We start from the raw sequence: 22,064 nt of genomic DNA on the forward strand, positions 1-22,064 counted from the left end.
GTTGACAGCAACCAGTTATAAACTGGTCCTGCAAGCTTTCTCCTTCCCATTTAAAGTTGAATGAGCTTTAGTGAAGTCACACTGAGATCATAATGAGTCTTACCTCATTCACTAGTCTCAGTCTCTTTTACCCTCCATGGTATATGGCATCCCTCTTTTATTGGAACAGGGCGTCAATACAAATTTCCCCTTGGGAGTGTTGCTCTGTAATCTGTATGTGTCAAAGTGTATGACACTGCCTGCAGAACGTCAGTGGTCACCCCACGGGGGAGAACAGAATGAATCCCATCAAAATGAAAACTATCCAAAGAGTACAGACCCACAGGAGAAAGACTACTGTGTCCAAAACACATTATCACGGATAACATTACCTTTTCAAGGTGCTGACTGTGCATATCCACAATACTGCACACACTAAAGTTTGGTGACTAAACATTGGACACACACTTGCCCCTGATTATGAAGTGAAGATGAATTGCAAATTGGGTCCCTAAGTCTGTCGGAAAGGCTTCCTTCCTACCTATATTATAGGGGGAAGAAAGACTTAGAATTGATGCTTTCTCTGCATGGCACCCTCAAGGCCGCCCCTCAGGACTTCATACAAAAAAACAAAAGGCCACACAAAGAGACGGCCCACGGAAGCAAACATAAAGAGCGGGGGCCGCAGCGCCACATTCCCGGCCCTGACGCCTCTTGGCCCGTTCCCACACCCAAAACACACACATGCGCAGAGCGGGCAGATCATTCACTGCCAGCTCGCGACCCAGCCGGGTGCCCGCCTGACCCCTTCCTAGTCTCCCCTCTCCACCCTAGGAGCAGCGCGGGACTTAGGACCCACCCCCTTCGGTAACGGAAGGCAGACGATTGGCCGACGGAGGCCAGGGGCGCAACCGGCGTCGGGATGGGATTGGCTGTCTGCCGGTGACGCCCTTGGGACCTCCCAGCCCGAGTCCGAAGCCGGTGAAGGAGGCACTGGCTGTCGCGGTGGGTCTGGTGAGCTGGAGGAGTGGGGGTGGGGGTCCCGGAGAGGAGGTGGGGACCCAGGAGGGCCGTTTACCCAGGTGGAAGGGGGCGGCTTCTGGATTTTGGCACTTCCGGGCGGGGGGGTGCGGGGAGTGAGGCAGGGGCAGCGAGAGGGAGAGGCCGGGGCAGGGGAGCCGCAGTTATCGACTCGCTGGGCCCCGGGGGCGGGAGGAGAGGTAGCCTGCCGAGCGGGGCGGGCGCCTGAGGGAACGGAGCGGGGCGGACGGGAGGACGCGGGCACGCCCACAACGACACGTCGCCCTGGGGTGGCCTGGAGCCGCCCCCACGCGCCCCCTCGGACTCGCGCTCCCTGGCGCCCCGCGGAGGGGATAGGCCCCCGGGCCGGGCTTCACCGCACGGCCGCCTCCGGAGCCCGAAGGAGCCGCTGCTCGCCCGCGCCGGGAAAGTAGCGTCCGTCCCCCACGTTGTAAAGAAATGTGGGTGTCGTTGCACTTGAGGGGTCCGAGGGTCAGTAAGCACTTGTCCGTGGCTGCCGCGTGCCCTGGAAGGGGACGGCGGTGTTTACTAACAGGCGCCGCGGGGTGCCGGGTAAACTGGAGGTGATCCGCGGAGGAGGGCGCCGGAGGAGGGGGGGCGGATTAAGGAGAAGGTCTGATTTGATCCGGCTTTGGAAGGAAGCCGGGAGGAGGAAGATATTTTTTTTTGGTGGTTCCCACTGTGATCTGTAGTCTTTCTCAAACTTGGCTGTGATTCTTGTATAATTGATACTGCTTGCTTACTCAATGGATGGGGGAAGGGCAGGAGAGAAGGAGAGAATTTGGAACTCCAAAATCTTATTTTAAAAATAAATTTTTTAAAAAATGTAAGATGTCCAACTTAAAAAATACCTGTGATTTCATTGGTATGGGCACTAAATCAGCAGCTTGGTGGCAGTGAGAGTAGAGCTGGGTCTGGAGTTGGGAGCTGGGGGAGAATGGAAGGGAAGAGAGCAAAGCAAATTTATTAAGCTCTTATTAAATGTCAGGCACCGTGCTAAGAGCTACAAATATCTTATTTGATCTTGTTGACAACCCTTTGAGGTATTTGGCTATTGTGATCTCCCATTTTACAGTTGAGGAAATTTAGGCAGAGAGGTTCAATGACACAGAGTTAGTGTCTGAGGCCGAGTTTGAACTCAGGTCTTCCGGACTCCGAGCCTCTTAGCCCTACCTGCTTCCGAGTTCAGCTTCTTCAGTTGTAAAATGGGTGTGATAAATAGCCCCTACTTGGAAGGATTGTTTGTGAGGACCAAGTGAAATAACATTTGTAAAGTGTCTGGCACATAGTAAGCACTTATTAAATGCTTATTACTTTTCCTCTCTCCCCTATCAAGGCAAGATGTCCTCTATAGCCTAATATCTTTTATGTCTTGGACCCCTGTTCAGAATAATGTTCTTAAATTCATAAAACACATGGGATTACAAATTAAACCAATTATATTGAAGTGCAGTTATCACAAAAAAAGTGTTTTAAACCAGTTCATAATTAAGAACCCTGGCATCAGTAGATGGAGCCTAGAACCGAGCAGGAAGAAACCCTCAGGGGTTCTAGCTGGTTTACCCTGACATTTTATATAAGAGATACGATAACAGAGCAGACAGGTAGCTAAATACATAGCAGAGTGATTCCAAATCATTTCCACAGTACAATACTTGTTTTCATGAGTTTCCATCACTGAAAAAAAAATTTATCCTGATGATTATCCCTCTGGAAACTAGGCAGCACTTAGCTAGGTTGATCCTCTTAAGAAGTACTGGGAATTCAATACTGGGCCTCTTCAAAGACCTTTTCCATGTTGATGGGGTGAAGCCCAGAGTCCTTACCTCATCACTATGACACATGAAAGTTAGATTTTAGTAGAGGATAATCAGTTATCCACACTTTGGAGACTTATTTCATATTATCCCTTTTATACTCTACTTCTCAGCAAACGGACCCATTTTCTATTCTGTCTCTAATCCCAGCCCAACTCCATAATCTCAGCAAGCAGAAATAGCAAATGTCATTCTTCTATGTGGTGAAGAAAAACCGTTGAACTTATAACTAGGTCTGAATTTTAATCGGATGAGTATATATCACTTAGAAGTTATGTAATCTTGAGTTTCCTCATCTCTAAAATGGAAGTAGTGCTTTTTCCTTGCTTCATAAAGCTCTCATGAGGAAATTTATAAACTCTATAGCACTATAAAATATAATGTACTGTTAATCTAAAGTTCAGACCACACTATAATAAAACAACAATACTTGGTTTAAGTAAAACAGATGAGATCCTGTTAAGGGATTGAGCCCCAGAAAAAAGAATCATGGAAGTATAAAATAGCAACTTAATTTTGTTAGGGGTTACATATGAATATGCTATGTTTTGAAAGCCACATAAAAATGGCTTAAATTCATATAACTTTTAAATGAAGACCCAAACTGTTTAATAACTATGGCAGACATTTTAAAATATACTTCTTTTCTTTATTATGGCTAGTTGAGGAGAAAGAAGGAAAGAATGCTGCTCTTTGAAGTAGGGTACCTGGGTTCTAGCCTAGGCTGGCCAGGAACTAACTGTATGACATTAGACCAACTCTCAGTTTTAGTTTTCTCATAGGTAAGATGGGAATATATTCCCTGTTTACATTGTAGAGTTGTGAAGATGGAATGAGATAGTGTACTTAAAAACACTTTATAAAATGAAAGGTTATTCAAAAATCAGATATTATTATAAAGTGGTTAGGGAAGACAAAGACCTTGTTCTGGGGACAATAAGAACAATATTTCAGATTAAGAAAGTTTGTATTAGGGAGTAGTAGTGTGATTAAGCTGGGAAATAGAGTGGAATTTGATTGTCAGAAGACTTGTTTGCCAGGCTGAGTTTGGACTTTATAAGTAATTGGGGTCTTTGTTTTATTGATTGACTGACTGAATCTTTTGGATGAGAGGCGTGCCTCACATTGAAAAAAAATATCGTTCTTATTATTGCCACATGTTCACTTGGTGAGTGGTGAGCTTCAGACTGGTATCATCTCTTTCCGTTGCCTTTTGAAACTTTTGCAGTTGGGGTAATGCAAGGCTTTTAAAGTTTTATTTTTTAAACTCTTAAGCTTTCTGAGTTTATAGCTATAGCTACCCACCTCAGAAAATTTTTCTCTGAGCTACTGTGGAATGAGCAGAACAGTATCCTAAGTAGAACACCCCTTGCCTCATGTTCAGAATCTCCTGATCGAGAGATCTTTCCAAAATAAATTCAGGCTTAAAACCAAGATAATTTGCTGAAGTTGTTGATAAGGTTAATTAGTCTTTATAGAGTAGTCACTTCCAAAATCTATGTCATACCTAAGATCATAGAATTTAGAAATCGAATGGGACTTTAATCTTTCTAGTCCAACCCCTGCCTAGTGGAACTCAGTTTGTCATCTGAAATCTCATAGCAACTTAATGGTCAAAATAAAACTGGAACCCAAGTCCCCTGGCTCTTGATTATTTTATTTTTTAAGTTCTTTTTTTAGTCAACGTACACATGATTGAAAATCAATTCCAATTACACATGGGTTTACTACAAAAACTTTGTATTTCTGTAATATATTTTTTAAAAATACACAAAATTAAGCAACTAGTTATGTAGTACACATTTTAATTTTTTTATAATGATCAGTTATTGCCAGGAAAAAAAAAAAAACGTTTACATTCAGTAAGTGGGAGGGTGATATAATGCAGCTTCTCAAAATCTGCTTCATAGATGATTATCTTTTTCTTAGTGGCATGAGCATTACCCACATACCCCACTAATATTTTTAGTACATCTTCCACTTAACTATTTTAACTAGGCATTTGAAATACTTATTTGGCAATCTTTGCTATTAGTTTGAAATTTTAATGGACCTTACATAAAAGAAAAAAATGCCCTAAAAAGAAATCCCTAGGATTTCAGTTACTAAAATTAATTTAATCTTAATATCCGGAAGTAGAAAAATCCCTAGGTTGTGTATTAGTATAGTGTTTGTAAGCTTTCTGGGAGAGAAAATAACTGAGAATGACTGACCCCTGAAGAAAATCATGGGAAGCAACATTCTCCATAAAATAATTTATTTTCTCAGGCCCATAGCCTACATGTTCTCTCTCCTCAAGTTTTCTTTAAGCCTTCTAACCAGTTTTGATTTGTGGAAAGATGTAGCACAGATGGAGGACTGGTTTTTACAAGGGTATAGAGGGGATTAGACTCAATTGGTTATTTCTTTAAGCTTTTTCTTAAATTTGTGGTTCTGTGATTTTAAATTATAGCCAATTAAAATTGACCCAGAGATTGACTCCTGATGAGTGAGTGAATCGATCATAAATAAGGTGCCATAATACTGTGTAAAAGTTTGCATTTATTTCTTTAATCTTGTAATTTATTGTCTCTGAAATATACTGGGCAATACAGTTTACTCCCAGGCTCTTAAGACTGTGACTTTGTAAAGAGAGTACTAGACTGAAAGATTAGTTAGCTTGTATTTTTTTCCATTTATAAAATGGAGTATATAACTATCCTATCATAAATGTCCTGAAGAAAAATCAAATAACCACTTCTTGGCATAGGCCCTGAAGATCCTTACCATGTACTGAAGTTATATAATTAAAAGTTTTTGAAGTTTTATCATTTCGATTACAATTCATTTCAGTCAAACTGTTGTGAGGATTCATCGCTTTGCTGCCACTGTTTGTTATAGCATTTTGTACTTTCTAGAAAGGTTCATTTCCTTGAGCTCCTAAGGAAAAAAAGAACTCACAAATACCCAAATGTTTTCTCTAATAATACAGATCAAAACTCATTCTTATCTTCAGGTCCATCTTGTACAACTCTATCCTCTGTCCTCCCACAAGTGTTCCACAGAGGGTCTACCCTTCATGCTGGAGCCCTTCCTTAATGTCTCCAGACATCTTGGAACACTGGTAGAACACTTAGGTTATCCACCTGTATTCCCCACTCTTGAAACTTGACCAGCCCATCTTTTTCTATCATACATTTTCAAAATGGCATTTTAAAATTCCATTCTTCAAAATTCATATATTGTAGCCTGCTCACATCCACTATAAATTGATTATTAAGCACTTAACTATGTACCAAGCAGAATGGGTTTTTTGAAGGGGGAGATAGAAAATATATTTATATTCTCAACATTTTTCTCCCAAGTTTTTCCTGCCTTCCTCCTGCTCTGTGTCCACCCATCCTCCCTTCACCCCCAAGATTATTTGAGGAGCTGCATGGAGTAGTGTACATGTTCAAAAAAATATATCAAAATGATACTTTTAAGTTTTCATCCATATGACATTTGGGCGAAAAAAAAAGAATACAACTCAATTCATAGCTCCTTTTATATTTTCAGAGAAAAAAAAACTATATTAAGGAAATATTCTGTGATTCTGTGAGCTCCCTCCATCTTCCACCCCAGTTACTGCCTTAGAGAGTTGTAACAGACTTAGTGAGATTTAACTTTGACTTTACCATGTTCACACCAGAGTGTTAAAGTGTAATGTAAACCCTGAGTTTTGCATCCAACTCTTCTAACTCCAAGGCCACCATCAATATCATTCTATGCTATTTCTCAGAATATGTTGTCTTGGGAGGGAAAACCTGTCTCACTTCTTTTTAAAATAATAACATTCACCAAAACTGTCATATATTTGGGGTCCAGATAAAGGTAGGAGCAAAACAGCACTATAGTAGGTTTACACAATTTCATTGGTGTGTGTATCAAATGAGACTTACATGAAAGCACTTTGATTAGTATTAAGGACTATTTTCTGTTTTCACTTTGACACATTGCCTGGAGGGACTCTTAGCTTGTAACACTGTACTATGTAGACCCTTAACCAGAGGAAGGGGGCCCAGTGTGCAGTATGTTATCTAATGTCTCCCCCAGGCTCTGGACTGGGAAAGGATTTTAGAGAACATCTAGTCTAACATCTTTATTTTGTAGAGAAAATAGACCCTTGTATGTATGTTGTGAAACCTTGCACTACCTTCTACTGTGAGAGGGTATAGAGAGGTAGTCCTCCCTTTTTAAAAAATAATTTCCAAATTTTTTATTATTTATTTTATATATTATTTTGAGTTCAAATTTCCTCCCTCTGGTCCTTCCCCTACCAATTAAAGAGGTAAGAAATGTATCGATTATACATGCAAAATCATGCAAAACATTTCCATATTAGCCATGTTGGAAAAAAAAATAAGGTGAAAAAATTATATTACAATTTATACTCAAGAGTTTATCAGTGGAGAGCATTTTTCGTCATGAGTCCTTCAGAATTGTCATAGATTATTGTCTTGATCAGACTAGCTAAGTTTTTCCACAGTTGATCATCATACAATATTACTATTACTGTGTATAGTGATCTCCTGGTTCCGCTCACTTCACGCTATCAATTCATGTAAGTCTTCTCAGGTTTTTCTGAAACCATCCCCCCATCATTTTTTTCAAGCATGATAATATTCCATCACAATCCCATATTACAACTTGTTCAGCCATTCCCCAATTGATGGGCATCCCTTCAATTTCCAATTCTTTGCCACCACAAAAAAGAACTGCTATAAATATTTTTGTACTAGGTCCTTTTCCTTTTTCTTTGATCTTTGGGATACAAACCTAGTTAGTAGTATTGCTGGGGATATGCATGGTTTGATAATCCTTTGGAAATAATTCCAAATTGTTCTCCAGAATGGCTGGGCCAGTTCACAACTTTACCAGCAATACATCAGTGTCCCTATTTTTCTACATCCCCTCCAGCATTTGTCATTTTCTAGTCTTTTTTTTTAATTATACAAGCAATTGAGTGTCTAAAATGACCTCACTATGTCAAATTCTGGAATATAATACAGAATGTTTTTATCAAAGTTTACAAATGCGAACAATTTAGTAAAGATGGATTGGTGAAGTGCGAGCATTGGAATGTCAGTCAGTAAACATTTATGAAGCATCTGCTATGTACCAGCACTGTGCTAAGCACTAGGGATACAAATACAAGTTAAAAGAAACCAAAAAAACATCCCCTGCCCTCAAGGAGCTTGCAATCTTATGGGGGGAAACTAAGGTGTGTTTCTGCCCCCCAGTCAGAAGAGCAGAGGGTACTGACAAGATGTGAGTACCAGGCAAATTCAGTCTTGCAGGATAATGAGATTTCCCAATAATAAGCTTCCGAGAGAAGGAAGGCATGATGAAGAAGTCCAGAGAAGTCCAAAAGCAGTACAGCTGGTAGGAAATGGGAATGTAGAAAAGTTTGTTATTTAGTTTGCCAAGTTTTTACTTTTTTCAGTTTTTCTATTCTAATCACTAGTTTTGTCAGAAGTTCGGCCCTGTAGTGTTCTTGATTGATGTTACGATTTCACTTAAGCGTTGTCTAGCATACCTTATTATACACCAATGTATCATGTGCTACTATACATGATTCAAAAATGGTGAGCTTAAAGCAGATCTCCTGTGTTAACAGTGCAGTGGCTTGCTATGTTATCAATGAGTTATATTTTCAATTTACTAATCATATGTATGTGTGGTTGAGAGATTTTGTGGATTAAATAGTTGTTTCACTTAGCTTATTGTGTTCTTTTGCCGTCTTGCTAGACAGGTAGTTAAATCTGATCTTGAAAGTATCTCATCTGCTTTCTGTCTGTAAGGTCATAAATTTGGTTTATATATATATACATACATACACAGAGGGAATGGGTTTGTTTTTTTTGGCATTTGTAAAATAAGTTTTTGGCCTTGTTTTAATTTTTGGCATTTGTAAAATAAGTTTTTGGCCTTGTTTTAGTTTTTGTTTAGCTTCCAACAAAAATTGTATTAATCCCCATTGACATTCCCAAACACAGTACTTAAATAATAATAAAAATAATAATTAGGGGCAGCTAGGTGGTGCAGTGTATAAAGCACTGGCCCTGGAGTCGGGAGGACCTGAGTTCAAATGTGGCCTCAGATGCATAACACTCATTAGCTGTGTGACTCTGGGCAAGTCACTTAACAATTGCCTCACCAAAAAGGAAAAAAAGATTTAAAAAAATAATAATTAGCATTTATGAGCTTAAGGATTACAAAGCACTTTAAAATATTATCCCATAAGTGCTCTTGTTATATCCATTTTACCGATGAGGAAACTGAGGCAAAAAGGGTCAGAGTTGGTAAGTATCTGAGACTAGATTTCAACTCAGATCTTCTTAATTCCAGGTCCAGCACTCTATTTCCTAGATCACTTAGCTTCTGAAAGACGAATTCTGGCCCCCATTGTATTACATTGTATTGTAGTATGTTAGGTTTTCCTACAGCAATTGGTGCCAGCTGATACACTGCTGAAATTCACTTCTCCAGACTTTTGCCCATTATACTTTATAATAGCACATCAGTGTTCCCCAAACCATATTCTGTTAGGTCCTGTTGTTCAACAAATAGAGTTTCCTTGAGAAAATAAAGCTAGCAATATTTCTCCTAAAACATTAAATACAACAATTTTTTTTCCAGAAACATTTAGAATGAGCAGCAGTTTTTTCTGGGTGAAAATTACTCTAGTTTCTTTTCTTTTTTTCTTGTTCCACAGTTTTCTAGACTTCCTGTTTTACTAAGATTATTCCATATTTCCACATCAGATTTTATGGAATATGTGCCTGTGTACACATGTGTCCATGCATGCGTGAATGAATGTAATAATTTGTAGCCCCCAAATGTTCTGGGCCCAATTAGATTGGAAAATGCTGTATTAATGCACTGATTCTTGCTTTGTTACTTTCAGTGTTCCTTCCTTAAAAGGTAGCAGTACTGTTGCCTTCACGTAAGATTCAGAGATGATAGGGGTAGAAGAAGAGAAGGAAGAGCAATAAAAGTGTAGTGTGTTACACTTTGAACTGCCGCTGTGTGCTGTGTGTTGTTGTGCTAAGTTGTGCAGTAAGACCAGTGTGGGCTGAAACAGCCTTGGTATGGCTGAAAGAGTTGTGAACTGATAGATGGATGGGTGGATGGGTGACTGACTCATGTCTTATGTTTTTGTGTTTCCTTTAGCTCCTAGAATAGTAATGGGCACCTAATATTAAACAGGAGGGAGGGAGAGTAAGAAATAAATTTTACCATTTAAAGTGGGCAAGATCATGATATTGATAAATTGACAATTGACTATATTGACAAACTGAGGAATTTAACACTAAAGAAACCTGGAGTTAAAGAATACCTCAAAGGAACAAACTGCATCACTTGATGCAGTGCATTGTTTTTTAATCTATAAATTAAAGAAAGTAGAGATAGTAGGATGAAAATGTTTATTTTAAATAAAATTATAACATTTTGTGTCAAATGATGGTGCTGGTTTTTTTTTTAGTATAAAAATTTGATGTGCTGGTTGATAGAGAGCCATTTAGCTCTTTGAATAAAATGACTTGAAGATAGTACTTTAGGAAAATTTATGTATGAGCAATATGCAGAATGGATTGAAGGAAAAAGTTGTTGCATAATATGCATTGCTCATCCTTCCTGTCCAATTTGACCAGCATTTATTAAGTGCTTGCTTTGACTCCAAGTGTGTAGCAGTGTGGCACAAACACAAAAAAAGTAAAGCAGCTCTTACCCTCAGGGAGCTTCCATACTTGGGGGTGGGGGATAGGAGTGGACAACAACATACACACAGATAAGCATACACAAAATATGTACAGAGGAAAGACAGATTAATTGGGTGGGAGGGATCATTTATCACCAAGGGGAATCAGGAAGGGTCTTACATAGGAGGTGGCATTTGAACTGAACCTTTAAGGAAGCGAGGGATTCTAAAAGGCAGAAGTGAGAAAGGATGCCTGTGCAAAGGCATGGAGATGAATGAGAATGTTATGTACAGGAAAGTGAATAAGCCATTTGGGCTAGAAAATAGAATGCATGTGGGAGAGGAAGATGAAATAAGTCAGGAAATTTATGTTGAAGTCAGATTGTGAAGGGCTTACAATTCCAGAGCAGGGGGGTGATGTGGTCAACCTGTGCTTTTTAATAATATCACTTTGACAGCTGTGTGAAGGATAGATTAAAGAGGGGGACAGACTGGAGGCAGAGAGATTAATTAGGAGCCTTTTGCAGAAGGCTTACCAGAAAGATGAGGATCTGAACTAGATTGGTAACTAAATTTCAAAATCTCTTGTGAAGGTAAAATGCATCAGAAGACAAAGCCTAAGAAAGGGCTATCTCTGGAAAGTGCAGGCAGAAGAGACTGTGCAAGGGGAAAAGATAGTGAAAAGTGTCAAAGATGGGGGTACGGTCAAGAAGATTAAGAACCAAGAACAGGCTTTCAGATTTGGCTATTATCAGAAATTGATTTCATTTTATCATTGGAATTGACATTAAAGACTGTTAAATGACATTAACCTCTGCTTTGAAACTATACCCAAAAAACTTTCCCAGCTTACTTACATTTGAAACGTTTCATATGTTTTATTTCCCCCATTAGAATGTAAGCTCTTTAAAATCAAGCACTGTTTTACTTTATGTTTCAATCAGTAAATGAACATTTATTAAGCACCTGCTGTGTTCCAAGCACTGTGCTAAGTGCTGGGGATACAAAAAGAGGCAAAAAACAATCGCTTCCCTTGAGGAGTTACAATAGTTACAATCCAATGAGGGAGATGACAGTACAAACAAATATTTACAAAGCAAACTATACATAGGACAAATAGAAAATAATTAACAGAGGAAGGTATTAAGAGGGATTGAGAAAGATGGAATTTTAGTTAGAACTTAACAGGAGGTCAGTAGTCAGAGTGGAGAGAGAGCATTCAGGCATGAGGGTCAGCCAGAGAAAAAGCTGAGGGATAGTGTCTTGTTCCTGGGATAGCCAGGAGGCTAGTTTCCCTGAATGTATACCTAGCACATAGCACAGTGCTTTGCATGCAACAAGAGTTTAATAAATGCTTCATTCATTCATTCTTGCCTGGACTATTGAAATAGCCTGCTGGTTGATCTCCCTGCCTCAAGTCTTTCCCCACTCACTTCAATCTATCCTCCACTCAGCTTCCAAAGTGATTTTGGCAGCTACTGAATAAATTAATAATAAATGTGAATAAACTTCAGTTGCTCCACATCATCTCTAGGATCAATTATAAAATCCACTGTTTGGCAAATAAAGCCCTTTAGAACTTGGCCCCTTCCTACTTTTCCAGCCTGCTCACACTTCCTCCATGAATTCTGTAATCTACAACTTTGGCCTACTTGAAGTGTCACTAATACAACACTGTCCTCCAGCTACATGCCTTAAGCACTAGCTGCTCTGCTTTCTCATCTCTGCCTCCTGGCTTTCCTGCCCTTTTTAAAGACTTAGCTCAAACCCAACCCTCTGCGGGGGGCCGTTTCCTCATCCATCCATCCATCCATCCATACATCCATCCATCCATCCACCATCTCACCCTTTCCCTCTATTCTTGTGTATGTACCTAATTGTTTACATGTTGGCTTCCTCATTATAATGTGAGCTCCTTGAGTTCAGATAGTGTTTTTGCCTTTCTTTGTATGCCTTGCACTTTACACAGTGCCTTGTATAGTAAACAATAAAATGCTTGTTGACTTATTACCTCAACAAAAAAGGGAAAATATAGATATGAGGTGAGAACAAATAAATAATCATAAGTATGTAGTGAGCCCTTGTTGTTTGCCCTGGGAAATGGGGCTTGAAGAATGAGTAGGATATGAATAAGTAGGACAGACAAATAGGATAGTTCCTACATTATGTGGATTCTCCACAAGGTTAAAAAACATGAACAGAAGTAGAAGGAATACATCTTAAATGTGGAGATCCCAGCCTGCTTAGAGCAGAGGGTACCAGCAGGGACTGCCAGGAAATAAGCTAGATAATAACACATTGATATCATGCTTTAAGATTTGTAAAGCACTTTCCTCACAAATAATCCATGAGTTACATGGTTCAAATATTATCTTTATTTTACAGATCAGAACACAGATCCACAGGGCTTAGATGACTGGTTCATGAACACACAGCTACTAAGTGTCTAAGATATAATTCAGAGTCAGAGTTCATAACTACAAGTCTGGCACTGTAGCCACTGAACCTTGCTGCCAGGAAGAGAAACTTAAGCTTGATGTGGCAAGTTATCCAGACCCACTTTTTTTTTTTTAAACACAGGAAGTGGTGTTAAAAGTACGTTCTGTTCAATTCAGTAGATGTATTAAGTGCCCACTATGGATACAAATAAGTAAAAGAAATATAGTCCCTGCCTTCAAGGGGCTTATAATCTGTGGGGGAAGGCAGCGTACAAAAGGAAGCTGAAATGGGAAGGGGACTTTGGCATCATGATGATGAGGAAGAGGAGGATGGAATCACATCCAAGGAGTACGGCTGGTGGGAAATGGTTGGGTAAACTGAGAATAGGCTGGCAGAAGGTTGCCTGTGGGTATTAAAGGGGTTTTTTGGCCACAGTGACTCAAGAAGATGGTTTTCAGTGCTGTTGAGCTTTGTGATCTGCATCAGTGGAGGTTAATATGCACATCAAAGAAATCACAAAACATGAGCAGCAGTGTGCAGGATAAATTGAAGATCAATGAAATAAGTCTAGCTAATGTTTTGTACTAATACTGGAATGAATTGATAAAAATGGCGACTAAGGTGGTAGAAGAAGAAAGAGCATGCATACAAGAAGTATTTCAAATAAAGAATCACAACATTTAACAACTGAATAAATATAAATTATTTACAAGAAGGATGATTCAAAGACTAATAGTGATGAGAGATATTATCTGTGCTCATTCATGTAGCTGCCTTGCACATGTTTAATAAATACTGATGTGAGCATAGATGTGAATTTCGTTTATGTATACATATATATTTAGCCTTTTCTCTGTGTAGAGAGGATTTATATAAATGTGATAATGGCAGATGTTTTTCCCCTAGCTGTTGTATTTGTCTCTTGATCTATTTCACAGACATAAGATTGTCTGTTTTAGAGCTCTCCATTCCATTATTGAACAAGCCTGGAACAAGCATAGTACAGAATAGGCACTTAATAAATGCTTATTGATTGACTCTTGTTACTCTCTCTGTCTAAGGCTTGGCACATAATAAGTACTAAATAAATGTTTTTTCATTCAATCAGTCATTGATATATATGCTCAAGGTCACAGATAATTTTTAAAATTTATTTTTTGAATAAAAAAGGTAAAGAAAACTTCGCACTACCTATCTTTCCATTTCTGCCATGTTTTACAGATTTGGAGGGTGCGGAGTAGAATGCTTAATGGAGATTGAGTAATTATCTGTGTAGACCTCTTAAGGTCTATGCAAAAAGTTAATAACTTTTGCCCAAGAGTTTTCAAAATCACCTATAGCTAAAGGAAGAAACCTTCCAAATTACTCATCCCTTTTCTCAAACAGAATGTGAAGAATTGATGGAAGCTTTTATATCAAGTGAATGTTTTTTGGGCAGCTGCATTCTTCTTGGAACATCATCCCAACTGTTAACACCACATCTGCAGTTGGCCTGAGCTAATTATTCCCTTCTGGCCTGGAGGAATATTCCCCAAATTCATATTTCCTAAAGACGTGTTTAGTAGCTTTGCGCCTGTATCTTGACATGAGACTGAGAGCCAGCAGACTGCACCCAAAAAATTTCAGTCCTATACATTTGGCTTCAGATGTAATCACAGATTTAGTGCTGAAAGAGATCTAAGGGGTCATCTTGTTCAATCCCCTCACTTTACTGGTAAGAAAAGTGAGATTCACAGAGAAATGATTTGCCCAAGGCTTTTAGAAGAGGGTTGTGTGTATTATTGGTAGATTCTTTCATTTTTTGGGTTTAACTTTTTACATAACACAATCTCACCTATTAAGAAAGCATGTGCTACTGAATGAAGGAAAATGTCAGGAGAGAATCAACTCCTGCTCCCAGTAAGTCCCTCTAACTGCCCAGTACATACGGACAAATATATAGCCTTAATTGCAAATATATTCTGTTTGATTCTCAAATTGGAATCCATAGCACATAATTATATCTGAATCTTCTAATTGGCCATGAGGCCCTTGCAGAGTGCAAGGGGCCATAACAGCCATAGCACCATTAGGTGGTCTTCACGATTCTTTCATGTTTCCTCTCCCTAGCTAAGTTAATCATAAGCTTTTTGTAAGTAGGAACAGTAAGTGCATAGAGTGATGATAGGTATGCTTAACTCTCTTGTTTAACTATTTGATTATAAAATCTGTATAATACCTACTGTACTAATGTCATAATTTCCCCTTCCCTCCCTCCCCTTAGTCCCATGTAAATTGCTTTAGAGCAGGGACTGCTTTTTCTTTTATCCCTAGTACCTCAGATAGAGTACGTGTTTAATAAATGTTTCTTGAAATATATTGGAGCTGGAACCTTAAAAACCAACCTCCTTACTTTAAATTGCTTTCCTAAGGTGTCCCAGCAAATTAGCGGCAGAGCTAAGACTAGAACCAATTTGCTGTCTTGGAGTCCTGTGCTCCTGCTACTATATTATTCCAGTTGATAATGTTAATTGAAAGTATGCCAATCTAAATGCTTCTTTTTTTAAATTTCAGTTTGATTATGGACCATGTGCTGATGTGTGTGCTTGAAATGTTGAAAATAACAATTTGTGAAGACTTTGCCATCTAGATGCTTAACTGGATTAAACGCCTAATTAGGATGGTTTGCGAACAAGTTGGAATAAGCATGGAATCAGTGAGTATCCAAAATTGATTTTATAAAGCAGTGGTAAAATATGTCTATGAAACTTAGTGGTTCCAAATGTTAAAAAATCACAAAAGACAACCTTCTTTAAGCAGGAGTATATCAGGAGTATACTTTCTTATCCAAATTTATATAGCAGACTTATATTATGAATCAGAAAACTTAAGAGCAGAAAAGGACCTTAGAAACCCAAAAATCTAGGCCAAGCCAATTTATCAATTTTAAAAAAATTTCATTCTACCCATTGAGAAAAGAAGAAAAACCGTCTATAGCAAATATGCAGAATACTATTTTTAAGTGAAAGGAAAATTGTTTGAATTTGATACTGTAATTTCATTTAGTGTCAGTATATGAATGCTCTTGGTCTGTGTTGTGTACAAAAATTTAATACAGTTTTTATCTATGAAGAATTCAGAGCCTTTTTTTAAAAATTAATTTATTTTGATTTATCAATAATCACTTCCATAAAAATTTTTCTCCCCCTTCCTTCCCACCTCCCTTTCCAAATTTAGAACCTTTTAAGAAGACAGTGGGGCAGCTAGGTGGCTTTGTGGATGGAGTGCCAGGCCTGGGTCAGAAAGACACATCTTTCTGAGTTCAAATCTAGTCTTAGACATTAGCTATGTGACCTTTGGCAAGTCACTTAACTCTGTTTGTCCCAGTTTCCTCATGTGGAAAATGAACTGGAGAAGGAAATGGCAAACCACTGCAGTATCTTTGCCAAGAAAACCCCAAAATGGGGTCATGAAGAGTTGTACTTGACTGAAGAACAGCAATAAGAAGACAACATAATTTTAAGCTTTTGAAAAAAAAAATGTTTTGAAAGGTAAAAGTGAATACATTATACTTCCAGCTTCATTGGGAGAAGATTGTGGGAGAGGACTTGAAATGAAGATAATAAGTAAAAGAAGTTAAGGGAGGTTGTTAACACAACAACAAAAAAAGAGGAATGAGTAAAAGGAAAGGAAGTTGGGTGGTAAGCCTTTATAAGGTACTAACCATGAGAAGGAAATATCAGTTAATGTCAGTGTGCAGTTTACTATAGCAGTTTTTCAAGAGCTTCTAGCAAGAAAGACTAGAATAGAAGATCTCATTTCCAGTAATTGGAAAGTAGAGCTTTTTCAGTGACTTGAATTGAATGTGAGATGTTTGTATTTCTTCATGGCCAAGTGACAAAATTTGTTCAAAGCACAAGCTACTTTCTAATACAAAGATAAGGTAAAGAGGCTTAAGGATGACCTCTTTGCTGTTCCTCCTTAGAAAAAATGAAGTGTTCCTGTGTGTGTGTGTGTGTGTGTGTGTGTGTGTGTACACAAATGTGTATATTAAAGAGGGGAGTGGGAGTGAGAAAGTTCAAAGTGAAAACTAAGGAGAGAAAGGATTTGAAGAGACAATATTGACTTGGGTCAGAAGGTTGGAAGGGCACAGCAGCTCTTTACATTCCCCCTCAGTTGTCCCTTGGTCCCATCCTCCTTCCACCCTTTCCATGTAGAGCCTTGGTCTCCGAAGTGTAGCCTTCTGTCCCATGATGATGGCCTCCTGACTGTTTCACAAATAAGACAACTCAACATCTTGGCCCTGTGCATTTTCTCTGGCTGTCCCTCATGCCTGGAACATTCTCCCTCCTCATCTTTGCCTACTGGCTTTTCTGGCTTCCTTACAAGTCCCAGTGAAAATCCCATCTTCTACAAGAAACCTTTCCTAACGACTGTTAATTCTAGTGCCTTCCCTCTGTTTATCCTGTATATAGCTTGTTTGTACATATTTGTTTGCTTGTCTTGTCTATTTGATTGTGAGCTCCTTGAAGACAAAGGTTGTCTTTTGCCTCTTTTTGTATCCCCAGAGCTTAGCACAGTGCCTGGCACATAGTAGGCATCTAATCATTATTCATTGACTAGCCGCCTAATTAATGTGTTGGGCTTTTTAAAGCCTTTTTTTTTCTTATTTTTTATAAAGAGATTGTGGCTATCAGGGTAGGGGAGCAGAAGGAATATATAAGGAAATTAAGGTGGTATAAAAACAGAAGCTAGCAGTAATTTTTAAAAAGTTCTTTCCCCAGTCTTAGCTGTGAAAGGTACCACCTCCTGTTTTCCTTTTTATAATGAGATCTGCAGTATTTGGATCATATACTGTTTGGAAATCAATAAAGCTATTTGTTTTGACCTTTTTTGGTAACATTTTCCTTCTCAGAGTCTAAAATCTTCCTGGATAGTACCTGGTCTTAAAAACTACATGTTCCCATAACTCTAGATAGTTTACCGTCAGTTCGGTCATATAAATGTAAATTTATGCTGAAAAGGACCAGAGGCCAACTAGATAGATGGTCCAATCCACTTTTACACATGTGTGGAAACTTAGGCACAGAGCAGTTAAATTACTTGCTTCAAGGTCACACATATATAGTGACAAAGGTGAGGTTTGAACTCAGTTTCTTAGTAGTCCTCCCACTCTGCCACACTGCTGTCTTCTCATTATCCTACATCTGATACATTGAACTAAGTCTTACTATGGTAAGCTCTTCAAGGACAAAGACTATGTCTTCCACCTTCATATCTTCTCTCTGTACAAAGAAAATGTTGCCATGAAGTGAGGACGGGCAGCAGGATGCATGGGGTGAAGGACTGGCTTTATGGTCAGAGTTGGTCGATTCTAGTCCCAGCTGCATTATGTACTGGGTAAAGCATTACGGTTGGAGTCAGGGAGACTCACATGAAAGTCCTGTCTCAGACACATGCTAGCTGTGTGGCCCTGGGCTTGTCTCTTAACCTCTCTCAGTTTCACTTTCCTCATTTGCAGAATCACAGTGAAGTAACACCTACAAAGTGCTTTGTAAATCATAAAGCTCTACATTAATGCTAATCTTCACCATCACTGCTACTACTACTATTCCTGTTGCTGCTGCTGCTGTTACTGCTACTACTTTTGGTACTTCTAGTACTTGACTCCACCACTTCCGCTTTGGCTTCAGTTTCTTCATTTGTAAAGTGAAGGAATTATACTAGATCATCTCAGAGGTCCCTTCTAGTTCTATATCTATAATTCTAAATTGATATTTCTTATTTTTCGTCTTTCTATTATCTTCCCTATGCCCCTTTTTAGATTTTAAAACATATTTTTACTTCTCTATTCTTTTCCTCTTCAATGAAGAATCCCATATATGTTTTTATATTACCTATTTTTTTTTTCCCGTTTGAGGAAGCAAGTATTATGGAACTGATGGGTTACTGAGCTCTTGCTTGTAGTGGACAGCAAATATTGAATCTGTGGGGAAAGAGAATATGAATTTAGAATTTTCTTGTTGTTTTAAGGAATGAACTTTTTTGCTTCCTGTGTTCTGTAGTAGGAACATGTGTATGGCTAAGAATTTCAGATGAGAAAGAAGACAACCAAGAAAAAAAATGTGTCCTTTGGTTAGAGATTTTTATGAGAATACTAGGGAGTTCCACTGTCCTGAATTTTTTTGTTTAATGTACAACTTAATCTTCCTTTTCTTCCCTACTTCACATTCATAGGCTAAAAAAACCAAGAGCTTATTTTTTCCTAGCTTGTATTTAAAACAATCCATTCACTTAAAGTGTTCATTGGGATTAAATTTACAGTTGGTATTTCCTACTAAATATTGTCTATCAGATTATTACATGAATCCGAATAAGTTAATGTAGAACAAATTTAAAAATAGAAAATAAAGTAGAAATATGGCAGCATTAATTATAATTCCCTTTACTACTACATGAAGCTAGGGTATGTAGCCAGCATGCCTCAGACAGATGACAGCTTCAGACTCAAGCCTCACACTTCAACACCTCTACTGTACCATTTCACAATGTTAAAATAGAACAAACTGCTTTCCTAATGTCACCAGATTCCCCCCATTTTGCTGTCATCACATTCAGACACTGTTGCTAAATGTTATGGACTGTCACAACTAGATACATATACACACATGCACACTGTCTCTCTACCTCTCAAATCCTTTCCCAGAATTTCTCTTAGCATTAATATAGCTATAGTTACCTCCTTGTGTGTGCATTTGATTTTTATATATGAATACACACTGTGTGCATAGCAAATGGATAAGATCAAAAATAATTTCACTGTTTAGAAAATTTTTGGAAAGTGATCCACTTCAGAGATTAGGCAATATAAGGTCAATATCAAGTAGTTTTTACCTCTCCCTCTTCTCTGATTGCTATCTGGGTATATCCAAATAACAATATATCTTAATTGCTTCAAAATAGAGGAAATCATTTTCTACACATCTACATTTACAAGGCACAGTTGAGCCAGGAGTAGAGGGAGAGAGACCCACTTGGGTCAAACAGCCTCCCAGTGTGCAGATGGTGACTTTTCAGTACCATCTGTTCCCTATTCCTTTATAGCTATTTGCATTTTGTTCTCATGAGGGCTGAGCAGAGAAAATAAAGGAAGACCTAATTCTGTGACTCCTGGAGGTTAGCTGCTCTTTTTCTCCACTTATCTTCTTCATACTGTAACAGAAGCAACTATTTCATCCTCTCCCTAGAGGCCCCAGTGAGCAGAATGCACGGACCTTTGCCTCCTGTTTCTTTATATAGTGCAAGGTGCTGTGCAGAACACAGGTGACAAAAACAGAAGAATACTATTCATTTCTTAGCTCACTGTTGTCATTAAAAAAAAAAGTAATCAAATACAACCGTCACCTTCTGTGTTGTTCAGGCATGTTTTTGGGTTTGTTTTTTTTTAACTACAACTTCCTTTTTCTGTAAAAGCTTTGATCTTGTTTTGTTTTTCTATGAAACAGTTTAGAAAATGGTAATGTAGAAAACTTAGGACTCTTTACCTGCATGTTTACTGTACAAGCCATAGTGCCATAAGCTGGAAGAGGTATTGGTAAATCTTTTACTTCTCTTGTTGAGCTTTCTCCTTTCTCATCATATCCACTCCAGATCTACTCTTATTGAAAAGAAAATTGGCTTGCTTTTGAATATTGTCTTTTTCCAATGCTTTATTACTTGTGTGATGATCAAATTATATTTTGCTTTAACTAAATCCATTTCTTATGTCATGGTATTATTTGAACTATGGCTTACTATTAGAATTACAGGAAAAAAAAATTAAGAAAGTAGGGTATTAATAACTAAAGGTTGCCATTTTTTGCCCTAGTTTCTTATGATTCTGTTTTTAAAAGATCAAGACTAAGGAAGCCCATTGAAAAATGTTTAAGGTAAAGATTTCCTTAAATATTATCTGTTAAGTCTCTGCCTATTGCATGCCCATTCAAATTTTTTTCTTGGCTTGGCAATTGCTTTGTTTTATTTATCCATTAATAAAACTCTGTGTTGCCTCACACTTTCCATTTTGTCAGATGTCCTTCCTTTCCCATATAACCTACTTCTGTTCAAGGATATATTTAAATGATAGTCCTCTCTCTGTTAGGTGGGAATTATATCATCTAAATTTCAGATCTAATTCTTAACTCTCTTAACCCATTTTTTTTTTCTGGCCTTTCCCCACTCAGAAATCAGTGAGACCCTGAACGTGCTAAAAATGGAAATCATGTAGAATCCCTGAAGGGAGACAAATGCTATTCCTGTCCTGTGCCTCTTCCAAATTGTGTTTGGCTTTGGCCCAACTCTCAGAGTTCAAGGTTAGCATAGGTAGAGTGGAGTTAGACTTAAAACTAAGTTCTCCTTCATCTGAAGCACTGCAGAGATACTAGCTTGAGCTCAGCCTGATTTGTGATAATGTATGCCCAGGGGGCCAGTCTGGACCAAGCTCCAGAACCACCTGTGTAACATTACATTCATTATTATACCCTGAGTGACAATAACGTAGAGTCAGAGTAGAATCATAGATTTGGAGCTGTAAAGGGACAAAAGGTTGAACCTAAAACCTTATTTAAAGATGAGGAAAGAGAGGCCAAAGAGGCATAATTGACGGAGCCAAGATTCAAAACCAAGCCTCTGGCTCTTGATTTAGGGCTTTCTGCACTCAATGTATCCCCAGCCTCTGGGCTACCTGGAGAGAGCACAGTGTACTGAATTACAAGATTTCAATATATAATAAACAGGTAGAATGTAGTCACAAATATCACAGACAATGATGTGTAGTAGGAAGTATAATTCAGTCCCGTGCCACTTCCATTCTTTTCTTTAGGATTTACTTTTAATGGCTCACTTCTCTTCCTTATTAATGATTGTCTTATCCTGGTCTTCCTACTACATTGTTTGCCTTTATCTCATCTGTCTTTTCTTTCAAATAAAGTATTCATGCAATCACATATATCCTTTCAGTGAAAGGCCAGTGTACTTAGGAAAACACATTGTCAGGCTTCCTAGAGGATCCAGTGTGCATCCACTAATCCACATGCGTGCCTGGTATT

General features: G+C 38.4%; 1 protein-coding gene across 3 annotated transcripts in view; it reads left to right on the forward strand.

Moving 5' to 3' along the window:
* The first annotated feature begins 905 nt into the window (after positions 1–905).
* The window catches only part of LOC114054050 (mitochondrial fission regulator 1-like), a 57,980-nt gene continuing 36,821 nt past the window's right edge, over positions 906–22,064 (forward strand). Inside the window, exons 1-3 of one of the 3 annotated variants that reach the window (XM_027877115.1) lie at positions 940–993; positions 15,553–15,694; positions 20,846–20,906. In XM_027877115.1, coding sequence (XP_027732916.1) covers positions 20,898–20,906 — 9 coding nt within the window. In that variant the 5' untranslated portion in view covers positions 940–993; positions 15,553–15,694; positions 20,846–20,897. Of the gene's footprint in view, positions 994–15,552; positions 15,695–20,845; positions 20,907–22,064 lie in introns of all 3 variants that reach the window. The other 2 variants (XM_027877114.1, XM_027877113.1) reach the window with 2 other exon arrangements.

Source organism: Vombatus ursinus, unplaced genomic scaffold, assembly GCF_900497805.2.
Source record: "Vombatus ursinus unplaced genomic scaffold, bare-nosed wombat genome assembly UNPS02014812.1, whole genome shotgun sequence".
NCBI lineage: Eukaryota > Metazoa > Chordata > Mammalia > Diprotodontia > Vombatidae > Vombatus > Vombatus ursinus.